The 23,811-nt window shown below is 47.8% G+C and overlaps 1 protein-coding gene across 7 annotated transcripts in view; it reads right to left on the bottom strand.

Annotated features, from left to right (window-relative positions):
* Nucleotides 1-23,811, bottom strand: part of LOC105692393 (protein bric-a-brac 1-like) — a 131,843-nt gene that overhangs the window by 90,889 nt on the left and 17,143 nt on the right. For 6 of the 7 annotated variants that reach the window (XM_048659640.1, XM_048659645.1, XM_048659644.1 and 3 more), the window contains 3 exons: nucleotides 22,637-22,841; nucleotides 10,544-10,690; nucleotides 4,809-6,228 (listed from right to left, as the gene is read on the bottom strand). In XM_048659640.1, the coding sequence (XP_048515597.1) occupies nucleotides 4,809-5,975 (1,167 nt within the window). In that variant the 5' untranslated portion in view covers nucleotides 5,976-6,228; nucleotides 10,544-10,690; nucleotides 22,637-22,841. Of the gene's footprint in view, nucleotides 1-4,808; nucleotides 6,298-10,543; nucleotides 10,691-22,636; nucleotides 22,842-23,811 lie in introns of all 7 variants that reach the window. The other variant, XM_048659641.1, reaches the window with a different exon arrangement.

The raw sequence follows: 23,811 nt of genomic DNA, 5'->3' as shown, positions 1-23,811 counted from the left end.
TTAGCCAAGATTGCTGATGATAAAATGAAAATAATATAGAATGATGCGCCCCAGGGGTGGATGAAAAAAAATACAAAAAAAAAAAAGACAAGAAACACGAGGAAAGTAGCGAATCAGAGCTGAGAAAATAAAGATATGTACGAGGGAAAAAAAAAAGCCCGGGGAAAAAAGTTGGAGAAAAATTGAAAAATTTATGGAAGATTGGAGAAAAAAAAAACAAAGAATTCATCGCACCTCGCGTTTTCAAAGAGGAGTGAATTACCCGTACATATAGATCCGTATCGTCGGATATCATTTGAAAATACAAGGCTACTCGTAGTTGAAAATTCTTCGAAGGTTGCGCTCGCGGAATAATTTCGATACACATCGGAAAACCCCCAGAGATATTTTTCCATCTTACACACGCTAGCGTACGTTATAAAAATAAGCAAAACGATCCTCCCGCAAATAGGGAATATCATCTATCGTCTCGCGTACGAGGGTGGGGGTGATATTATTCCCAGATTCGAAATCGTGCGCGACTTATTGTTAAATAAATTTTGTACCATACGGACGTACATCGATTTCGTTGGTTTCAAGATCAGGAACGGTGGGAGCGGGGAAATATAGGAGTTGGGTAAAAATCACGGGTAGGAAAAACACCACCCCGTAGGTACACCTGTTATCGGTTCACCCAACCGTCGGAGGTTTATCGTCCCGCACACGTGTGCAGCGGCAAGTGCAGCGGCAAAAGCAACAGCAGTAGCAACGGCATATCCAAAGTAACAAGTGCACAGTAGCAATACGCACGCGTCGCGATAATGGGTTAGTTAGCGTTATCGATGCCCGATAATAGACTCACTCTCTCTCTCTCTCCTTCTCTCTCTCTGTACCTACATTATATGCACCCGTATTAATATTCCAATCGCCGCATTATACCGATTCCTCGACTATAACAATATTATTATACACACACACACGCACGTACGCAAGCTGCATATATTCCCGCAAATATGCAACCTCTGCCTGTAGAATATGTAATAACCGAGCGTACGTATAAATATTTTTTTTCACCTTTGTATGCATATCAGTTTTCGCTCTGATTTTTTTTTTTTTTTTTTCTTCATCTTCGGAAAAGAAACTTGGAAGAAAAAAAGAACCACGTAAGGAGCACCGGCGGTTCGCAATTTGACAAATACTCGTACAAAATTTTAAGATTACGAGGCACCCCCGTTCCTCTCGTCGTCTCGTGGAGCACGTAAAATTTCTGGAGCGATCGGACTCGTGCGAAATGGATAACGGTATAGTTTTTTTCAACGACTGCTTTGAAGGCTCAAATTTCAAGCGCTTCTTTTTAATAATAAAAGTACAAGTGATAACGCATTCCAATGTGTGGGAGCGACGCAGAATATATTTATACATACATACGGTATGAAAAAAAAGCGACACGAGATATGTATGCGAAACATATATATATATATATATATATAAGGGTACAGGGAGAGTTTGAGGGGGTCACGGCAGCCCTTTTATATTCCGGTATAGGTAATTGAATACTGTATAATGTAATTTCTATCGGTAGTCCCCTACCTCCTACCCTGTAGAGAGTAGCGTTCACCTTTCATCCGTTCGCTTTTTGCACCGCACCATCACCGTGACTGTATCGCTACACGTATACATATATATGTATATCGATATATTGCGACGACGACGGCGGCGGCGACCGACGAAATGAAATTTATTTGACATTCATACTTTTGAAAAAAAAAAAAGGAAAAAAGGGAAAGGGAAAAAAAGTACGGGGCTTGGGGACGGACTCGACTGCCACACCAACGCCTAATCGTTCGCCGCAACTGCGGGTAGCCACCTACCCCTGCCTGTATTTCCATACCTAAATACGTACGTGTAACGAAGTCGGAGCGATCAGAATCGAACGAGAAAATGAAAAAAACCGAAGAGGGAAAAAGGAATCCAGAAAATTCACGAGAGAAACAAAGAGGAAATTATGTGTAACGATCCGCAGCTAGGCCATAAAAAAAAATCGGTAATCAGGAAACACAAATTAGTGCATATCTTGATATATTTATGAAGTTTCCTCGCAATATTTCGGCCACAATTGCCGACCGATACGGTTATAGGTGTACAACCTCGTGCATCTCGGTAGTGATTTGATTTTTTTTTTTGTTTTTCAATTTCGTGCAGCAGCAGATCACGTCGCGCGGTAAATCAAAATTTATCTTCGCAAGCTCGATCTGTGGCTCTACTCTATCCCGCTATCTATTCATCTCCTAGAGTCTCAACCGCGATCGCTTTTTACGCCCATCACCTTCCGTTCTCTGTTCAGGGGTAGAAAAAAGGAGCGTAACTTTGACAGACGTTAACGATGACCGTCCAGCGACTAGAATCGTATCACGTAGAACGTGTTGTAAACCGACGAAAAATCTCCCCGAAAAGGAGGAGAAATTCTCTCATTCTTCTTAATAAATAACATATGCGTTTCGTTCTCTTTAATCTTTCTTTCTATAGTTTTTTTATTTTTTGTTTTTTTTTTTTTGGTCGTTCATTTTTGTTCGTGAATCCTTTTGTGCCAGGGGTATATAATAATGCATGGTGAGTCAAAGAGAAAAAGAATAAATAAATAGGGAGGGAATGAAATGAGAAGAAAAAGAAATAGATGTATCGGTATGCCGAAAGTCCTACTTATAAGCTCGTCGTTAAAGGGGAAGAAAAGAAGAGGAGGGAGACTCGACTCTAGGGATTCAAAAGAGACTATAAGCGGCAGCGGCAGCGGCAGCAGCAGCAGCAGCAGCATGCAACAAGGCTGACGGTATATACCGTATACGTGGATGGCGCGCACCCGTCGATTATTCTAAGTATTGCTATTACAGCCTTATCCCTAGAAGGGCAATTTTCTAAATATTTAAAACATACACCAGGTTCGTTCATTCCTCCTTAGACAAAATTTTTATTCATTTTTCTCCGTCCTTTTTCACGAACTTTGTTTCTCTTCTTTTTAATCCAAGTCCAGAAATTCATCCTATGCTATAATAACATCCAGCCGTAAGAGAACGTTACAAAAGAGCTAAAACTACACCAGCCCCCGAGCACAAGAACATCGCGTCGCTTCTCTCGTTTTCATCGTGCAGCATAAACCATATCGTATATTCCGTGTGGCACCTATTTTACAATTTTCTCATTTATTCGTTCATCCGTTCGATTGTAAATTTATCTCTCCCATCTTCTCGAGGGGTGTGTAATTCTGGTGGGGGGGAGGATAACCGGGAATTCATCATTTACTGACTGACGAGGATGACGAGGAGAAAAAAAAAGAAATAGCAATAAAAATGAAAGAGATAGAATTGTTGTCGATGGGAGAAGGAGAAGAAGAGCGGTAACAACGGGAGATCAATCGAAAACCAACATATCCATCAACCGGTAATAAACCGAACGTCCCAATTAACTCTATTCACACCTTAAGTTGTATCTATTTCATCCGCGCACACGGACGAATATCACGACGCGGTGGCTCGTATACAAAAACACAATTACACCGACACGTAGCCACCACCTTCGTACGTACGTACATGCCACGTGTTACACGATCGGCGGTTACATTTTATACGTATACGTATACCTACGCACAGTCTACGCGTGTAAGTGCGTAGAGAGACGAGGAACCTGGCTAACTGCCGCTGATGCACGGCACTCAAAACCGGTTCCAATAATATACACGCATAGCGTAGCAGCGGAGTATGATATCGGTTTATAACGTTACGGTTACAGCGATATCCTCTTCCAGTGTCATTCGTACACCCCTGGATATGATAATTCGATTTCCTTCGGATGTTTTAACCGAAAAACCTCGGCGTTCTATAATTTCAGACGGATCGCCGATGCGATGTTATTTAGCGCGCGCAACCCGGTGTTTGCAGAATGCGTCTAGGCACACACGCGTCTATCAATCCATATTCTACAACGATATCTAATAGGCGTATTTTGCATACATAAATATTCCGCGTATCTGTAACGGCTTGTTGCGGATACATAGGTGGACTTTTGTTGCTCCGATGTACGTAACGTACGTACGTACCTAGGCATTGCATATAGTGTATATATATATCCAGTTCAGAGCTTCTAGTAATATTGGCATCGGTGAGCTCCGCTTTGAAGTGTTGCGCGGGATATCTTTTCCGGGTGGTTTGACGCGGTGTGCGTAACCGTGTAATGCCATATGTATTTGCATATCTCTCTATATGCAATAACCGCCCCGCTGAATCCGCAGTCGCACGTAGGAAAATCCTACGTACGTACGTACGGTACGTAGCATCGGCGTATTACCGCGCCGAACCACCACCGCGTTACAATCTCCGGTACACCGTTAGAATCGTGGTGATACAAAACGCTAATTTCTGAAAACTCGATCCCGATACGCGCCCGCGAAAGCGCGGCGGGGGACAGGGAATCGCTCGTATCGCGGTTGGGGTTGGATGCGTCGCACGAGCTTTTCCAATCGTAACGAACGAATCGCTTCCCGCTTACTATAATCCAAGATTTATGGGCAACGGAGACCGTTAGTTTTTTTTTTTTTTACCACGTTTTCGTCATAGGTCGCGTTATCTGTTAGATTTTTACTTTTTCCACCCCCCGTTGGGGGATGGCGTCGTCCAGATGAAACAAAGTTCATCAAAAATCTCGAGCAGTCGATGCTTAAGAATAAATTAGAAATACAGGTACAAGGAAATATTGCACGTTATACAACATACGAGTATGGATGAAATTTGTAAAAGTGCGATATCAATCGAGAGAAATGAAATAAATTTGAGACTCACTCTTTTCTCCTCTCTTATCATCTCTGCAATCCCGGGTTTGATCTCGAGGTCGTCGTTCGGCACAGAGCTGGTCTGTCCGCCTTGTTGATGCTGTTGCTGTTGTTGTTGTTGCTGTTGCTGCTGCTGCTGCTGCTGTTGTTGTTGTTGTTGTTGCTGCTGTTGGTGTTGCTGATGGTGATGATGATGGTACACGGATAGCTGTTGATTCCCGTGTCCCACCGGGCCGGTGTTCGCCCCGACGCTCTGGTGAATTTGGCTACTGTTCAACGACGCGTGCGAGCCGGAATTAGCGTCGGCGGACACGTGGTGAGGAAGGTTGTGAACGTTCTGATTGGCGGGTAACGAGAGGGCGGAAGGTGGCGGCAAAGAAAGAGATACCGGAAGATCGTGGAGATTCAATTGAGGCGTTACGGAGATGGTGGGGGAATTCGGTGACCCCAACGACCTCGGCGCGGCCGAAGAGTGACCGGCGGATCCCGCCGCGCCGCTCTGGCAATCGTTGGCCGCCGCCACGGCCGCGGCGATCGCCGCACTCTGCTGAAGATGGTGGTGGACCTGGTGCTCGGAGCCCTGGAGGTGATCATCGCCGTCCCTCGGGGGGCTGCTCCCGTTTCCCGGCGACCTCTCGCCCGCGGAAACCCGGCGCCTCTTCTTCCGCGGCGCCCCTCCGCCGATCGTCGAATCGGCGGACGCGCCACCGGGGGCGGCGGCGCCCGTCGACCCGGCGATACCGGGCAACCGTTGATCCTCCTGGAGACCGGAGGGTCTCGACGTGGTCAGTTCGTGTTCGTTGTTGACGTCCGCCAGGCCTCGGATTTTCAGACTCTCGGCGACCTTGAGGAGGGGACCGATCTGCTCTTGGGAAACGTTTATCTCACCCTTGTACATGAACTCGACGGCGGCCTTCAATTCCGGCCACTTGATGTCCTTCATAATGACGATCGGATGTTGACACGGGTTGTCGAACAACAACGCCTGGAAGTACGGACTGCACGCCGATAAAACTATCTTGTGAGCTTTCACCGAATTTCCGTCGCATGCCAACGTCACGTCGACGAAGCTCTCGCTTTGCAAAAGCTGATCAAATACGTTCGTTAAATTTGTCTGATAGTTGTTCCATCGTAAGCAGAACTGCTGCGGCGACCCGGCGCCGCTCTGCTGCGTCATTTTATTATTTGTAATAACGATTACCACCGTCGATCGGCTGCCGGCTGCATACGATATCCGTTGCGACGCGGCGATATTCCTGGAGAAATTTAGACCAGCGGAGGACGAGGATGACGAGATTCGACGGAGTTATTCAGTCCGCCATTAACGCACCCTCGTTGTATCGCAGCTCGGGACGTCGGTCGAATGTTCTCCAAATAATTGAGCAGGAGTTGCGACGAGGACGCGGTTCGAACGAGTCCTTGTCCTGCATCTGGAACACGCAACAAGCAGACCACCCCCCACGTGTCCGCGATCTTTCAACTCGTCTTTACGATCGACACTGCAATTATAATTGTCATGAAAACCGTTTACGATAGGATTTCGCGATCGACGAACAATTGCAAGAGTTCAAAAGTCATTCGATCAATCATCACGTTTTTCACATTCGTTTAAAGAAGATACGATTACAGGTGTAATTCCATCGTTAACCCCGTGATATTGTCGTCGATTTTCCACACCACGTTTCGATTCGTTTCATTTATTTTATTTCAATTATAGATCTACGCAGTCTTTTTCAGCAAAACCGATCGATTTCGATCTCCCACATCCGCGTTGATAATTGCAACGATCGGCAGCGGAGCAACGGCAGATGTTATTTTATGCACATTTATGTAAGTTCGTTGATAACTATCCTTGTGTACTTGTACCACTCTCTCTGTGTCTCTGAATCGATCAGATCTCCTTCTTTTCGTCCATCGCGATTCTCAACGTAGACCGACGACGAATGAGAATCGTTGGCTCGCGGTTCCGATAGCGGGTGAATTATTTCGAGCGTTTGAAAACTTCTTTCGATTGAAATGAACTTTGATAAAAACCTTATCTATTTATCGAGCGAGAATTAATTTCTCCTTTCGATTGCTCTGTCTCTGTCTGGTCGAATCTTCTACTCGCACATGCGGGCGATGATAATAAAACGCGATTCAGTTGGGACGGACGCGTTTCGTTATCATAAATAAATAAACGTTATACACCGCGCGAGTATATTCGTACGTATAAACAATATCCACCTTATACGACATCGACAAATAAAATGTGGAATATTTTTTGTTATTTTCATACGTTCATCGCGAAATTAACGTAGAACACCGGACACGTTGTTACGATACAAAACGCGAATCCTCGTAAATTATATGCACGCGACTGACAAAGTCTCTCTCACTCTCTTCCACTCTCTCTCTCTGTCTCTTTCTTTCGTAAAAACACCCTTCTTCCCTTTCCTCCCTTCTCACTCCTCCCTTTGGATTGAATACGTTTATCGCGAGGACAACGATAATTTAGACACACGCGTTTACGCGAGGGGGTCGTTTAACGTGAACGGAGACGTAGGCGTGCGTGAGGATATCGGCTGCCCGAAAGATATCGCAGGTGGCGAGTGGTTTCCGCGGCGCGCGCGCGTTTAACGATTTTCAACGGATTTGAAACACGACGGTCTTTCCCGCTTGATGAGCGCGTCGCGACTGAAGTCTGTCGCAGCATGGGGAGACAAGAGACGCGACGCGGTGCGGCGCGACGCCGTTCGCCTCGACTCGTGGCTCGCGGGCGCGTGGATATCGCGCTCCCTCCCTTCTCCCTCTCTCGCCCTTTATCAACCCCCTCTCCGCATCCTCCGATACGCGATCGCCGCCGCCGCCGCCGCCGCCGCCGCCGCGTGGAATCGGGCTGCGGGGGTGTAGAGAACCGCGGGTACCTCTACCTTGGCCAAGGTGGGGTAGGGTAGGGTAAGGCTTCGGATCCGCGGAGGGGTCAGGGAAGAGGGAAGAGGGAAGAGGGAAGAGGGAAGAGGGAACACGGAGGGGGATAATGGAAGGGGACGATGAATCGTGGTAGGGGAAGGAGTGAGAGGAAGCTGCGGTGGAGCGGAGGCGAGGCTCCGCCTCCCTAAGACCGCCCCTGACAGCCTCTCGCGTGGCAGTTGCGGTCAAAAACGCGAATGATGAGTCATTTTTTGCTTTCATCCCCCCGACCGAGACGCGTCCTGCACGCACTCGGCGCTACTTTTTCCTCTTCTTCCCTCCGAACCACCTCGGATTCCTCCCACCTCGATCCCACGAAAGATTCGATCCTCTCGAAATTCCGAGGAAAGGAAAAACGAAAAACTGACCTCGCGATTTTCGAGATGCACGCCGGACTTTCAGCTGACGTGTGTAACCGACGGATACGTCGACGGATTCGGGGGGGAGGAGGTCCGGGGGTCGGTTGAATTCGATCAACCCGAACAGGAGCTTCCCCAGACGCACCGCGTACGTGATACGACAACGACGACGACCACGACGACGACGAGGACGACCACCAGACTGTAGGCTAACTGTAATCAGAGCTGGGCGTTCTACCGTGGTTTTGTTCGATAGATTCCAAACCACCCCTACCCACGTACCCTTCTAACTACCGACGAACCTCGCGCCTCGACGCCGACCCCCTCGTAAGCAACAACAAGATACACACGTACACGCGAATACGCGCTTCTACTACAACCGTCGCAATAGGTGTACCCCCAACCCCCAACCCCCGCGCGGCAACTTCACCCCCGCGCATTTTACAAGCAGATCGTTTATTGCCTGCCGCAGTTACATGCACCCGACAGAGCCGAGAGAGAGAGGAGAAAAAGTTCTCGTCGACGAGATCCGGAGTCTTGGGAGGAATAATTCTTCGATTCGATCGGACGGTGGTTCGTCGCGTGCACCGTCATCCACCCTACCGTATACACGTGCGACAATATTTCACGCATAATTTTCACGGGCGTTGCGGTATCGTACGTTACGCGGCGATCGAATAGCTCGTAGCTCGTAGGAGTTTGCACTAGCTGCGGGTATAAATTTATCATGTATAAGGTATGCCCACGCCGAGCCGTGGAACGTATTAGGTACGAACCTACCCCACTGTACACGTAATAATAATACGGTAAACAGGATCGCGATGCAGGTTCGGTTTCAGAGCGTCGCCGATACGTGGACGGTGGCGCAGTTACGGTGAACCCCACCGCACAACCAACATTATACCCGGTCTTGTATACCTGGCCGGCTGTACATACGGAGCGCAATGAAATATGTCGATGTATGCGACGTTAACATCGCCTCGGATATACCGGCGGCCTGGAGGAATAGAGCGAAACGAGTCCCTTGCGACGCTGGATGTTGATCGTCGCGAAAGGGAGTCAAGGGAGGCAAGAAAATACATCGCCGCGTACGCGTCGGCGAAATACACGCGGCTCGCCCGTTTCTAATTATATACATATGTACAGATATTTACTCGGGCGGGTACATAATGTAGGTTCGCGTCACATAATACGCGTGATTCCGCAAGTTGCGTACAGCGTGTAACGCGTGCGTTCGCCCAAAACCCGTTGCGGTGCGGTGCAGCGGACGTGGCGAGGAGCGAGGTGCCGGTGGTGCAGGCGGTGCACCGTCCGCACAATGGGGATAGTCGAGGAGCCCCTCGCGGAGTTCGCGATACACCGGTGAACGTCGGAGTAGCCCGTCCGCCCCGCGACTACCACCGACGCGTTAACCTGTGTTAGATAATGACTGATTAGGTAATTAGTTGGCCAATATTCCCCGACTCTCCCTGAAAGCCTCGCGGAGAACCCCGTACGTACGTCTCACCCTCCTCTCGCGATGCACGGCTAGCCGCCGCGCGTATTTCGAGCCTCGGAGCTTCAACCTCCGACCTCGAAGCCCGAATCTCCGCCCCGGGGCTGGTCATTACAACCAGCGGTATGGTTCACTTGGTACAATGCTTCTGATTAAATTCTATCCGCGGGAGAAACCGACTTTGAATAGTTTACCGCGTAATTGCGCGTACCTGGCCGTTTACACGTACGTACGCACGCACGCACCCCGTCGTCTACACGTTTCCAATTGTCGAATTTTTCACACTAGGCGCGTTTACCGATCTCTTTCTTTCGATTCATCTCCTTCTTTCTTCGCTCCTCACCTCCGCATCGGACGTGGGCGGAGGATATCAGCAGCGAGACGGAGCAGTCAATTCACGAAAATGGTGGAGCGAATTTAATTTGCACAATTTAAGACGTGATGAAATCGCTACGTCATTCGAACGACTAGGTCATAACTATTTTAATTCTATATACGTACGGAAGTATATAACTGTACGGATTCGAGCCCGTTTGGACCGACAGATGCGGTGCAGGTTTCTAAATTATTACGTTAGACACGCCAGGTTTGTATTAATATTATATATATATATACCCTGGAAAACGTATAGACGGATATTATTACGTCACGTCGTAGGTACAACGCACACGTAAAAAAATTCTCAATTTAATTTCATTGCGCGGTTGATGAGAAAATGAGGAAAAAAATTAATTGCCCAAAGAATTGCAATATCAACGGGGTCGCACACGAATCCTCCGTGTCGTACGTGCGTATCGGTATGGATCGTCCATGCACCGTACGCGCGTATACCTATGTGTGCGTATATTGTATATCCCTGCATTGTACATATATAATAACCAGAAACGCACGATGATTGGTCGAATTACTATACATGCTGCATGTGCTTAATCGACTCACCGGCATTACGCACTGTCGATAATCCTCAGCGGTCTTCTAACTCCGGGCTGTTGCACCTCGTTCCTGCCGTAGTTTCCCGTTTCATTTTTCTCTGCAATCGAAACCGAAGTCCGTTCCATAATATGCTCGCGGATTACGGGGCGCTACCTGAAATGAAAAAAAAAAAACAGAGCTAATTAAATCAGCTCCATGAAAAAAGGATCTAGGCCCGATCGATCGAAGCTTTAATCAAATGCAGATACGGTACAACGATGGACAACTGTCTCAAAAAGGATCGCACGGTTCGAAAGCAGATTTAATCGTCGAGATTTCGTTGATATATTTTTCGCTATCGGGATGAAAAAAAAAAATGCGTAAAGTGTGACAAGCAGATCCCGCAATTTAAAAAACAACGTATCGAATCACCATCTAAGGCAGAGTCTCGTCTAACCGCACGTACCGTACATAACATAATGGAAGGTACGTACGAACGGCGAACTTATACACGCCTGTACATCAGAGTGCATGTACACGCGTACCCAGTGCATATACGAATACGTACGTACGTACGTACCAACATAGGTAGGGTACAGTGTTGTAATACCACGCGTATAGTCGTCGGGCCGCGGCAGAGATCAATACGCATAATAGGTCCTATCTATATCGCACACAACCTGTGCTCATTTACTTAATTGTGTTCTATACCGTATTAATGCATTCGCAGGCTTCGATATTCGCGTGTGCGTTGTTGTGTGTGTCGCGCACAGACACGCACACGCGCGTTACACATATTTCCGTACAATCTGTACCGCGCACGTATTTCCATATACAATCGCAACCCGTTTCCCCGCGTGTGTTTCTCGACGCGAGGGGACGAGGGAGAGGCGCCTAGGCTGCTAATATTCGTACGTCTAGTTATACCACCGCCGCCGCCGCCACCCTCCTCCTCCTCCTCCTATATTCGCCTCTCCTTCCCAGCCCGCACGCGTGTAATATTCAGACGCGCGTGCACGCACACATCCTCCACCCAGTCAACTGCGGCAGATGCACGCGCGCTTACAAATTTTCGTTTACAACGTGTACGTATAATATGTGGGTGTATACCGTTTCGGGACGTTAAACGTGATCTGTGCGTCAGGAGTTGCAATTAAATATATAATATATATATATATATAGAGATGTGCATACGTGTGCATCCCATTGTACGTCACATACCACGAAACTGTACCTAGTACCGGCAGCTATATGAGTATGTGTATACGGAATATCGTATGTCGACGCACGACTTGATATTATTACGCGTGCGTGTGTGTGTCCATGCCTATATTGGCATTAATTTATCCTTAAAGTACATAGGGATATGCACCGCGTGTACACGTGTGTATAATAAAGGGCGTGGCACGGGAATCGCGGGTTCCTTTCCCCCGTAAATTACATGCCAACGAAAAGTCGGAATCGAACTTCGAAAAGACGCGAAAAACCGAGAAACGCCGGAGGATTTTTGCACCCCTATGCAGCAGCGTGCGAAATGCAATTTATATTCACAATTATAGATACAGATGCGCGTCGAGAGATGAATGAAGAGAAAAAAAAACGAGTTTACTTTAAGATATTTCTCGACCGATGAAAACGAGGTACGTTGGGAGGGTGGTGCGAAGGTAGAGGTCCGCGAGAAGTACAAGGTATACGCGGAACGAGCTCTTAATTAAATTAGGTCGATGCCGCGCGTGTATCGGTTTTGCGAAACGTAATGAAACGTCGTAGACGACCTGGACTAACGGTTACTTGTACGACACACACCGAGGGCACAAATATAAATGATCCGATCGCATGCATAATTATAATATAAATATATATTTCCGCCCCCGCGCAGCCAATTTCATCCGGACTTTACAAAGCAGCTGCCAGCGTTGCTTCTTTCCCTCCGGTTTCGTTGTCGTTCTTTGCCGCGGTTTTAGCGCCGAGTAATTATTGTTCATCGAAAAAGAATTCGTTCGGTGGCGCGATTTGGACGCGAGGAGGAAGCGGCGAGGGGGATGCGGGCGCACTCGCGTGCGGTTCGCGAATGCAGCATTCAGCATTCAGCAGCATCAGCAGCATCGGCAGCAGGAGCAGAGAGAGAGAGAAGAGGAGGAGGAGGAGGAGGAGGAGGAGGCGGAGGAGGAGGAGCATCGTTCGGCGATGGAAAACGGGTGGCGAACTGGCAAAATGTCGACCGCAATTATGTCGTAATTAACTTGGTGAAACACACGTTATACGTACGTTACATACGTCCACGGCGAGCGTACAGGTGGTTGGGGATTTTTGTATTTAGCGGTCGACACCCGCCGCATTGCGTTCAGTTTACACGCGCCGTTCGGCTGCATTATGCATGTTTGCGGTGAACGAAGAGAATTTAAACCAACCGAAACCCGTGGCGCGAACAAAAATCAAACACACCCCCACGCACCCCCACGCATCCCCCGAGAGGCGACGCGCTTTCGACGACTCGACAAAGACTGTTTCCACGTTTATTATTCAATCGAAAAATCACAAGAGTGATTTTCGAAATGAACGCAATTCGCAAAAATCGTAGAAACCACGAATCGTTCGTTCGTTAGCGTCGTCGGACGTCTCTCGCGGATTCCAGGGGTAGGTGTGCGATATCATTCGGAGGCGTACGGAGGGTGGAGGGGGGCGAGGGTCGTATCCGCCGGTTTGTCAAAGCTCTCGGATTTGGCGTGTGCGTGTCCGCGCGCAATATCCGTACGAGTGTACAGTCAAATCGGGTGGGTATCGAATCAAAATGCACAATCCTACCGAATGATTGCGAATATTTGATAACGCGGGTGGAAAACGTCGTTAGCTCTCCTACGGCAGCTGCGGGCTGCTGACCGTATCCCCGCGTCTCTCCGCCGTATACCGTGCAGTGCGTGTGCGTGCGTGCGCGTGTGCGTGTTTCACGTACACCGCGCGTATAATAGGAATCGCGCGGTAATACGACCGCATGTTTATACCTATCCTTGCACTACCTTCTCGTACGTACAGGTGTACACGTTCGGTGACGAATACACGCGTACATGGTACGGTTACAGATGGGTGGGTCGCGTATGTCCCCCCTCGTATCGTATCATCCATCCCTGTACGCGGTCCCACGTACAATACAACGCTACCGCGCATACCGTCGTATACCCGCGTATTACGGATGTATATTCGGTCCTGCAGCGGCAGCGCTAGCTCATTCTATACATCGAGTTACCTTCCCGCATACAGTGAGTTAGGGAAGGTAGAGGTAGGTAGGTAGGTAGGTAGGTAGGGCTTGCGGGGGTTGGTGCGCTCCGCACACCGTTCGCAGAGAGCCACGGGGAGCACCGAATTATGTTCACCGTAACGCGTTTAGTATCCGAATCATCCCGCAGGTCTGATAGGGGTGGTGAAAAGAGGGGTAGGGGGGGGTAGATAGGGGGACTTTTGTAAAACCGACCAATATCTGTAATTGTGCGCGCGATGAAATTGGAAACGTATTACAGCAGGGTACGGACGATACGCGTGTAGGGATACTGCAACGTACAACACCCCGTGAGAAGGATGGATTATTTTTTTCGCACCCCTCGTAGGTTTTTCACTCTTTCACCGGAATCTCGAAAAAATGTTGTTTTTTTTTCCGGTGCGATCGGGGAAAAATCTGGCTGCGCACCCGCGCTCACGTACCGCACGTATGTCCGACGATGGTCGGCGGGAGAGCGTTGCGAGTGCGAGCGAACGCCGGCGAACTCCGAGAGGATTCAGGCGAGCGGAAATGTAAAAATACCGACATTAGCATATCAAACGATACGGTTGAATTCTTGAAAATAACGCTGGCTAGCTTTAGGTGCATGCTCGCGATGTGCGAGCGAACATGTGTATTATATAAAATATAACACAATCGCGGCAGACACATGCTTGCGACGCGCGCGTCCGTGCCGCGTACGACATCGCGAGGGGGGTCTACACACGTATCGCTCCGTGTGCCGCTATATGCACAGAGATACACGTGATATTAGTTGAAGTTTCCATTGTTAGTTGGGGTAATATAAACAATTGGCCTTGTCCATCTACCGGTTTCCGGCCGTCGCTCAAAACGCCCGACATTTTTATGGATCGCGGAGCACCGCCGCGGGCCTCGATTCACCTCCTAGCGACGATCGCCTGTTTGCTTTACGTTCGCATCGCGAGGAGATGTGGCTACGTGCGCAACCGTACAAAAATTAATAACAACGAATATACCGCTCGTTGATTCGTCAAATTTCGAAACACCGGATGAATATTTATCGCGACGCGTGCGGAAAACTACGGTTCTTTTTTTTTCCCTCCTCTTTTCCTCGAACCCGCGAACCGCAGGAGGAGACGAATTCGGCGCAGAGGCGAGAATACGCGCGGAGGTTTCCGAGGGTCGAAGAGGGGATATCGCGGGAGGGGGTGGAGGGGACTTAACTAAAATATCATTCGTTAAATTTTCAGGAAATCGAACAGCCGGAGAGGTTGCGAGCGGCTCCGCACCGCACCGCGTTGCAAAGTAAAGCCTACGCTGCTAGGTAGTACGGGCCGAGCTACAAAGCAGCATCCATTAGATATTTATTAACTTTACGAATTTATGGCCGCCCCCTGGGCCCGCCGCACCAACCCCCCTTTCTCTCTCCGCTACTACCCGCGCGATCCCCCCCCCCCCCCCCCGCGAACGCGAGCGCTAGTATTAAAATGAATTATTTAATATTAAACTTGGTAATTTTTAACCATATTATACGTGAAATAATTTACAAGCCACTCTACCTCTTCTCTCTACCCCTGTCTTCCTCTCTCTCTTTTCTCTCGGTCTCCATTTCTTTTTTCTTTTTTTTTCTTTTTCTTTTTTTCACTCCTCTTTTCTTCTCCTTATTCTTCTCGTTATTATTCAACTGCGCGTACACACGTGTACCCGCGTACAACACGACGCAGCGCACAGCCACGCCGCTCCGTACTATACGTATATGTATACGTTTTGTTACCTACCCCCGCGCGATACACGTTACTCTTTTATATTGTCCGCGATTACCGATGGTATTCATGCATCGCAAACGCGAAATATCCACTAGCTGCTCTCCACGTACGTCTAGATATTTTATACACGGTATATTTTTTGCACACGCATACGGAAGGCCGACCACCAATACGCGCTCGAAGAGAAACGCGTTCCCCTTTTTTCTCGCTCCCCGATATCCCGCGCGCAACCAACCCCTACGGTACATGAAGGGGGGTGGTGGCGGCGAAACGCGCGTTAGCGTTCGAGTTACATCGGATAAATATATAATACATATGCGAATATACAACGCGCGTACGCGTGGAGATATTCGAAAAAAAAACAGGGGGGGAGGGTAGGGTACGGAGGAGAATTGCGGAGGAGATTTCGCGGGGACCGGGAGAGCGATATGTGACCGACCGGGGTGAGAGGACGAATCAATCGGGAACGTAGAAGCGCGGGGCAGAAATAGCGGGAGAACCGCGTGACCCACCTGCCGGAGGGTCGCGGACAGCGAATACCACTGGGTCACTCGTTTCGCGTGCATATATCCCGCGTGGAAAAAAGGGCGATTGAACGAAGGGGCGGGGAGGAAGGGAGGACGCAACGCGAGGGTGGTTCTCTCCTAGCGTTGTAAATTCAACGATGTACAGGCATCTGCCAAACATTACAACCGCTTTTAATTACGCCAACATAAACCGTGGTGCAAACAATCGAAGAATGATCGATGATTCCGCCTAGTGTTTCCGCAATAAAAAGCGCCGCAAGCGAAATTCTCGCGCACCGTACAGCCGGAGAAAAGAATTCGAAATTTTCGAGTCGAGTTTTTTTGTTACTCTCTTCTCCCACATCGCACATAAATCCGGCAGGTATACGCATATTACGTATAATTTCTGGAAACAGCGTAACGCGGAGGAACAAAAAGGGAATCGAAATCGGGAGAGAGAGAGAAAGAGAGAAAAAAAAAAAGGGTACAGCGCGTCGAACGGGGGAGAGGTGATTTGGCGAATCGCGTGATTCCATCATGGGTCACCGATATCAACGACGGGAATAAAAATAGCCCGGGTAACAACACTCAAAAATGAATTATTCATCCGCCGTTATACGGGTAACAACGGCACCACCATCACCCGCGGATATAACGTAGGTAGCGTAGGTGTGCGCCACGGTACACCCGAACACGAATCTCCGCGTTCACTTTGTGTGGAAACAAATAATCAATTGATTCATTCGAACGTGGACGGGGTTTTGCAAACCGAATTGCCAAACTATATACAAATAAATCATTTTGTTAATCGAGTGAATATATATACACACCTATACGTGACCTAGGTATACCCGAATGTAATAAACTTGGAATAAAAATAAGAGCTGAACCAACAAACAAAAAATTTTTCCACACCTACGATGTACATTGAAAATTTTCATCCGTACACCAGTGCGCGTATCAGACGCGATTTCATTCGAAGTTTGAAAGATTCTCCGTTACACCGAGCGCACACCTAGGTACGTACGTACCAACGTCGTAAATACTACATGAGAAGGGGGATGAAACGGTGAGCCCGGTGAATTCGTCTAGTTTGAAAAGTTGCCTTCTTTCATTCCTCCTCTCCATCCCCCTTCCTTCTGACTCTTGGCTAAACTTTGCGTACGAGGAGAAGAAAATTCTCGTCGAATATCAAAGCTCGGCGGTCGTGGGTACGCGTACGCGTATCCTGCGTAAATACTTTCCAAAGTTGTTTAAATAAATAACGCAGAGTAGATTTTTCGGGTATACGACGGGGAGGACCAGCGGTACAAACTGACCCGAGTCAAGCAGAATTTAACGTAACATTTCTCTCCTTTCACCGACAGGAGAGAAGGACGACCCCCTCGAACCTGACCAACGCCACACGCACACGTGCGTGACCCTGTTACAGCGGGATGAAAAATTTAGCAAATCAGAACCCGGCAACGCGGGGGTAGCGGTGGCATCGGCCAACGCAACCCGGGAGATTGATTTTCATCGCGGGGTATTAAATGAGAAAAAATGGGGCCGGAATTTTCGATACCTCTATATCTGTGTCTCTTCTTTGTTTTTACGATTATTAAAAATTCGTCGGTGTATCAATCGTCGGCCACAGGCAACCGCTGGCTACGTCTGTTGCGACGATCGGCAGCCCGGCGCAACGCGAGGAGAATACAGGTGTGCGGTTCGTCGCGATACCTATGGAATATCGTTTCGCGCTATCGGGAGGTGTACGGGGTTTTTGCAGTAGCCGGGCAATGGGATCGTTCCACGGGAATCGGACGGCAGCGTTTTCGTCCGCCCTCGCGTTACGGAAACATAACTCGCCGCTGATATTTGCAAAAGGGTGCCCCCCTTGGTCTCCCCTCGCGCATATTCCTCCCGCAGTAACAGCCAGCAGCAGCTAGCAACGGAATACGGAGGGTGTAATGTAAGGGTGGTCGCGGGGGGGGTCGACTGGTTATTGGTTGGCACCCCTGCGTCACCCGTGTGTCACCCCTTCAGTATTTTAATCCTACCGGTAGCCATGTTTTTACTTCGAACCGCCGCGGCTGCACCCCCGGCAACATCGGCACGGGGTGTTTGTACACCTAATACCGCGTCGTCGGTGGCGCACTCGCAACAACCGACCGACACGCCGGCGGAGCCCTTTTTTCCCCAAATGACAAATGGAATTGAATTTTATTTTTTTTCTTTCAATTATTTCATCTCTTTTGCTTTTTCCTTCCCCTTTCCCTCGCCTCCCCCCCGTGCAGTTCCGTTATCTGTCGCGGTTTCGCTGTTCCCCCGATAACGCCACAAGATGTGAAAATCATTTCTCAGGTCACGGAGAAAAAGTGCAGGCGTTCAAAGTTGTTCGACGTTCGGTGTCAATTAATAGCTCCGCACATACGTACGCCTATTCCCAATCGAGGCGATCCTAGTTCGGTGTCTCGCAACGATCGCGATCACGTGGCTGCAATTCTTACGCAACTTGTGTACACAGGAGATATATAAAATTATGTATAAAACACACGTTACCACCGTACCGAAGAACATCCAGCTGCACCGTGTACGACACGTACACCACTGACGGTCGTGCGGATTGAGACCGATATAATTACACTCACTCGCAACTCACAATCAGCGATAATTATTATTCGTTATAAAAATATATATACTGTATGCATATGGATAAATTAATAAACTTGTACGGTTGATACAGGTATACCCGGTATACGTGTACGGTTGAACGTGCAAATTTATTTTGGACAATCCGAAGCACGAATTTTAAGCTTCGCGTACCTCGAAGATAACTCGAACGATCGAGGAGACCGTATGGAAGAAGGAAATAAAATAGATTCGCGTTTCGACGTACCGAATACTTCACGAACCTCGGGACTTGTGTTGTTTCTTTTCTTACATAATATTATGTACCCGCTCATTTGTACCTCGGTGCATATATTATTACTTCTTAATATCTATATCTATATATGTATGTAGCGTTGATGGTAGAGACAAGGGCAAATAATATCTGCAGCAATAAGTCTTTGCATCAGGACGGTACGAAAGGAGGGGGAGTACGGGGGAGAAGTAGAGGGGGTTTTCTCTTCCTCTGATGATCTCCGTGCACCGTGGGGAGAGACGGAGGGAGTACGAGAGGAGGACGAGGGATTTCAGTGGACCACCCGTGCAGCGGGAACCCTACCCTCCGTATCCGCAGTTCCGCGGCGCCCCTCGTCTCTTCGTCTTCGTCTTCATCTTCATCTTCTCGATCTCCGTCTCCATCCGACGATGGTTTCTTCTTCGTCCTTTGGGTCGCGCATCGCGGTGCACATTCGTACATCCACGTGTATACCATAATACAACCGGCAACGCGACCGTATTACAGCCGGACGAAGCCGGAGCTGCGGCGTAATGATCTTCGTTCGGAGACTCTCGAATCAAGATGCATCGGGCTTCGCAGGGACGAAAACCACCTGCGAACGGCGGAGCGATACCCGAAGGTAACTACGAATATACCTACGCAGGCGTACGTGTGCGATGATATTAACGAATAATATATAATAATGATTGCGAAATTGAGCGTAGGATACGCGCGCGCGCGAGAGTGTACGTGCATCGGAATGATGCACCGCGACGACGCGAGCCGGGGATCGGGCATCATTACGACGTGGCCGGTCGCTAAATGCTTTTTTCAATCTCTCGTTCACCCCCGTACCTGCGCCACCGTTGCACTCCGTACATGTCATATGAATGCACCGTCGCGACGTCTGAGTACAGATGCGGGTATACGTATTCGCGGGTCGACAAGCGAACGCGGCGAACGCGGGTCCGCGCGTCTCACCCCCGTGGTCTTTTTCTTTCCTCGCCCCGAAGCAGCGGCGGCGGCGGCGGCGGCTACCGCTGCTTCCTCTCCCTTGTTCCCCTCGTCCGAGTCGCGATCTCGCCGGCGCATTATTATTTCATTATACAAGAGCGTAATGGGAATAATAAGGAGGAAGTTATCAGAGGCATAATTCAAGACCTGCGACGCATGCGGAGTCTATATATGTATACAGCTGCGATTTCTCATTTTTACGACGGTGCGCATACTGCCGTTGCAATAATGCAACCGCACGGCGTACAGCAGGCAGCCCGAGCACCGCCGCGCCCGCGCCCGATATACGCGGAGTTTATGTACAAATATCTGCGTTACATGCGCTTAAACTTATCACGGTGCGGTAGGTAATACAATAGAGAAATATCACAGTTCATAAGCATACTTTTACCCTCGAGTTCTGTCGGATTTTCACTTGGATGTAGGAAGATATAACGAGGGATTCTTTTCACTCGCAGGGTATGTTCCTATTCAACAAAGTTGGTGGGTCCAGTTAAAGCTCGAAATCGGGGACGTTTATACTGACTGATTTTTTGTCCTGGAATCGGAAGGATCCAAAATATACCGATTGAGATTTGTGGCAATTTTTGGGACAAAAGTGAAGAAATTTTGAAGCTAATTGTAAAGCACTTTTCCTACGTATAATGACCTGAGGAATCCGAATCTGGAAGAAGAATAAATCTATCTACTGAATTGACCGAGTTATCCCTATTTTATAGATTTTTTTACGATGAATTTAAAGATGCCTCTGCGTCAGAATATTCAGAGTTCTCAATTCACCAACGAGCCCGAGTTTTGCTGGAGTCAGCGCAGCCAGCAGCGTAGCGTTTTGTTGTGAGACGTCACCTTCGGGGCTGAGCAGAGGTCACGCCCCACAACAAGACCCCTCGCTCGTGGCTACCTGACTCCAGCTCAACTCGGGCTCGCTGGTGAATTGAGAAATTCGAATATTTCGACCCGTGCATGAATTGCGACGACTCAAAGTGGGACTACGACTAAAACCAATCGATATGTCTTAATTTTTCTGCTCCCAACAGCGAATAATTGATGATTACTCGATCGATTGCATGAGTAGATGATTTCAGCTTTCAGATTTGGATTCCTGAGCTGATTACACGTATGATTACTCTTGGAAAACCAAAAAAAAAATGATTTTTGGGCAAAAAAAAATCGATTTTTGAGCAAAAAGTAAAGTAGTTTCAAAATTGAATGTATTACACTTTTCTGGCGTATTTTGACCTCAGGAATCCGAATCTGAAAGAAAAATTGACCTATCTCCAAAATTGACCGAGTTATCGCCAATTTTCAGCATTTTGGGGTCGAAAAAAAAAAATTAATTTTTTAGTCTATATTAATGTAATTTGAGCTCAGGAATCCGAATCTGGAAGAAAAATTGATCTATCTATGAAATTTTTCGAGTTATCGCCGAATTATCGCATTTTTTTGCATAAATTTGAGGATATCTCGAAGGGAAAAAATCGTAGCTCAATTTGGACAACGGATTCGTGTTCCTGAGGTCAAAATACGTAAGAAAAGTGCCATACGATCATTTAAAAAAAATAAAAATTTTTGGTCAAAATTTGAGATTTTTCCAAGGGGTACCCCTTACGATTTTTTCAAATTTTGGCCAAAAATTTTTATTTTTTAAAATTGATCGTATGGCACTTTTCTTACGTATTTTGACCTCAGGAACACGAATCCGTCGTCCAAATTGAGCTACGATTTTTTCCCTTCGAGATATCCTCAAATTTATGCAAAAAAATGCCTAAAAATGGCGATAACTTGACAAATTTTTTAGATAGATCAATTTTTCTTCCAGATTCGGATTCCTGAGCTCAAATTACATCAATATAGATTAAAAAATTAATTCTTTATTTTTGACCCCAAAACGCTGAAAACTGGCGATAGCTCTGTCAATTTTGAAGATAGGTCAATTTTTCTTTCAGATTTGAATTCCTGAGGTCAAAATACGTCAGAAAAGTGTAATACAATTAATTTTTAATATACTTTACTTCTGGCTCAAAAATCGCTACAAATCCCATTCGGTATACCTTGGATTCTTCGGATTTTTTGGCCAAAAAGGAAGTTATGACACTTTTTCAATGTATTCTGACCTCAGGAAAACGACTGCGTTGACCAAATTGAGCTATGAATTTTTCCCATCGAGATATCTCGATTTTTCTGCTTCAAAAAGTATAAAATCGGCGATAACCCTATCATTACGACAGGTGGATCAGGTTAATCAACAGGTTTCGTTGCATCAACAAAAAGGCGAATATGGAAAAATGTGGGAAACCGGGACGTCGAAAATCTGAGCGAGGTCTAAGCTGCAGGGTGGCAGATATTTCACTCGGGGGGTAGAGTGATCTAAACTTCCTCTGGGACAGGGACGGGGAGACCCGGACCCGGCTCAATAACATGACCCTACCCAACCCCCGCTTCCGACAGTTCTGTTACTCGCTTATCACGTCGCACACGACGGCAAACTCGACCCTGAATTCCAGACACGATCAAAGCGGCCGCAGGAAAATCCGTGAAAACTCCCACTTGTTGCGCTCAGCACCGGCGAAGGACAGCAACGGCGACGAGGCAAAACGCCAACCCACCCCGCTCTCACTCTCGCTTTCTCTCTCTCTCTCTCTCTCTCTCTCTTTCTCTACCGTTATATGTACTCTCCACCGTATGATATATCGTACATATATACAACTATACATATATCCTATGTATACATACCTGCAGCGCTTTGTGGTGAAAAACGTCGCGTGTCTCTCCGATGGGGAGTCTCGTCGATCTCCGATATACCGTTGCACTTCGGTCTCACGAAATGCGCTCGCAAATTGATGAATGGACGGAGGGATGAATCTTTCTCCGTTGCGATGCAGTCGATGAGTTTCAATTATTCGCAGACAAGCCGATGGCAAAACAATATCCGATATACCTGCAACATGCAAAAAGTCAAAATACATCAACCTCTTCCAAATATGTAATCAGAAACGTCGTGCATGAATCGAAAGAAAAAAAAAAAATATATATAATACAATCCGAAAGATCTTTTTCATTTTCAATCTTTATCATAGTGCAGTAGAACCTGAACAACGTCAGCGGTATATATTATGAAGTTGATTTGCATCCAATACGATGATTACGATGATGATGCCGCTGCAGCTAAGGGGGTAGTTAGCCACGGCATCGTATACAATTTCGATGAATTTCAAAGTTTTTTCCAAATATATGCGATCACTGCGGGCGTGTCTCATTCACGTATACGAGAGCTGAAAAAGGAACGCGATTCGACGAAAAAGAAACGCGGGCACGGCATCGGCCCGGTAGTGCATTAAAAAAAGCTACATACATATAAAAGAATTTTTGGTTAAAAAACTGATATAGTCGGAGTCGAAGCCGCAATCGAAGAGATCGGCGGTTGCGCAGACCCTGCACTTACTCCTCGGCTAGACTTGATAAATTCCCGATTCTTTAGGAGGTAACGCGCAAGGCCCGGGGGCCCGCGGACGCCCGCAATCAACGAGTAGGTAATAATTCCGGTGCCTCTCGGGCCCCGGGAAAAAGAGGGACGCCTCACGCCCCGTCGGATCCCCGGCAGGAGGTAGGGGAAATCGGACGGATCGCTCGGCTACCGGGTATACCGAAATTAGGAGGTAGCTACCCGGCCGTGCCCGGGGTCCCGAGGGTGCACCTCGTCCCCGTACGCATAGCGACACGAATATCGAGACTGTATGAAAAAACGGGAGCCGAATATCCACCTTCATTAACCGGACCGAAATGACGAGAGTGCAAAAAAAAAATTCCAAAACCTCGAGAGAATTTTCTGGCTCAGTTCTCTTCGTTTCATCTTTGGATAGAAGACTCGAACGTACATAGACGTACATCGGATCCAAAAAAGAGCTTGT

This window comes from Athalia rosae, chromosome 8 (genome assembly GCF_917208135.1).
Source record: "Athalia rosae chromosome 8, iyAthRosa1.1, whole genome shotgun sequence".
Classification (NCBI taxonomy): domain Eukaryota; kingdom Metazoa; phylum Arthropoda; class Insecta; order Hymenoptera; family Athaliidae; genus Athalia; species Athalia rosae.
The sequence above is the reverse complement of the archived record's forward strand: the minus strand, read 5'-3'. Positions and strand labels throughout refer to the sequence as shown.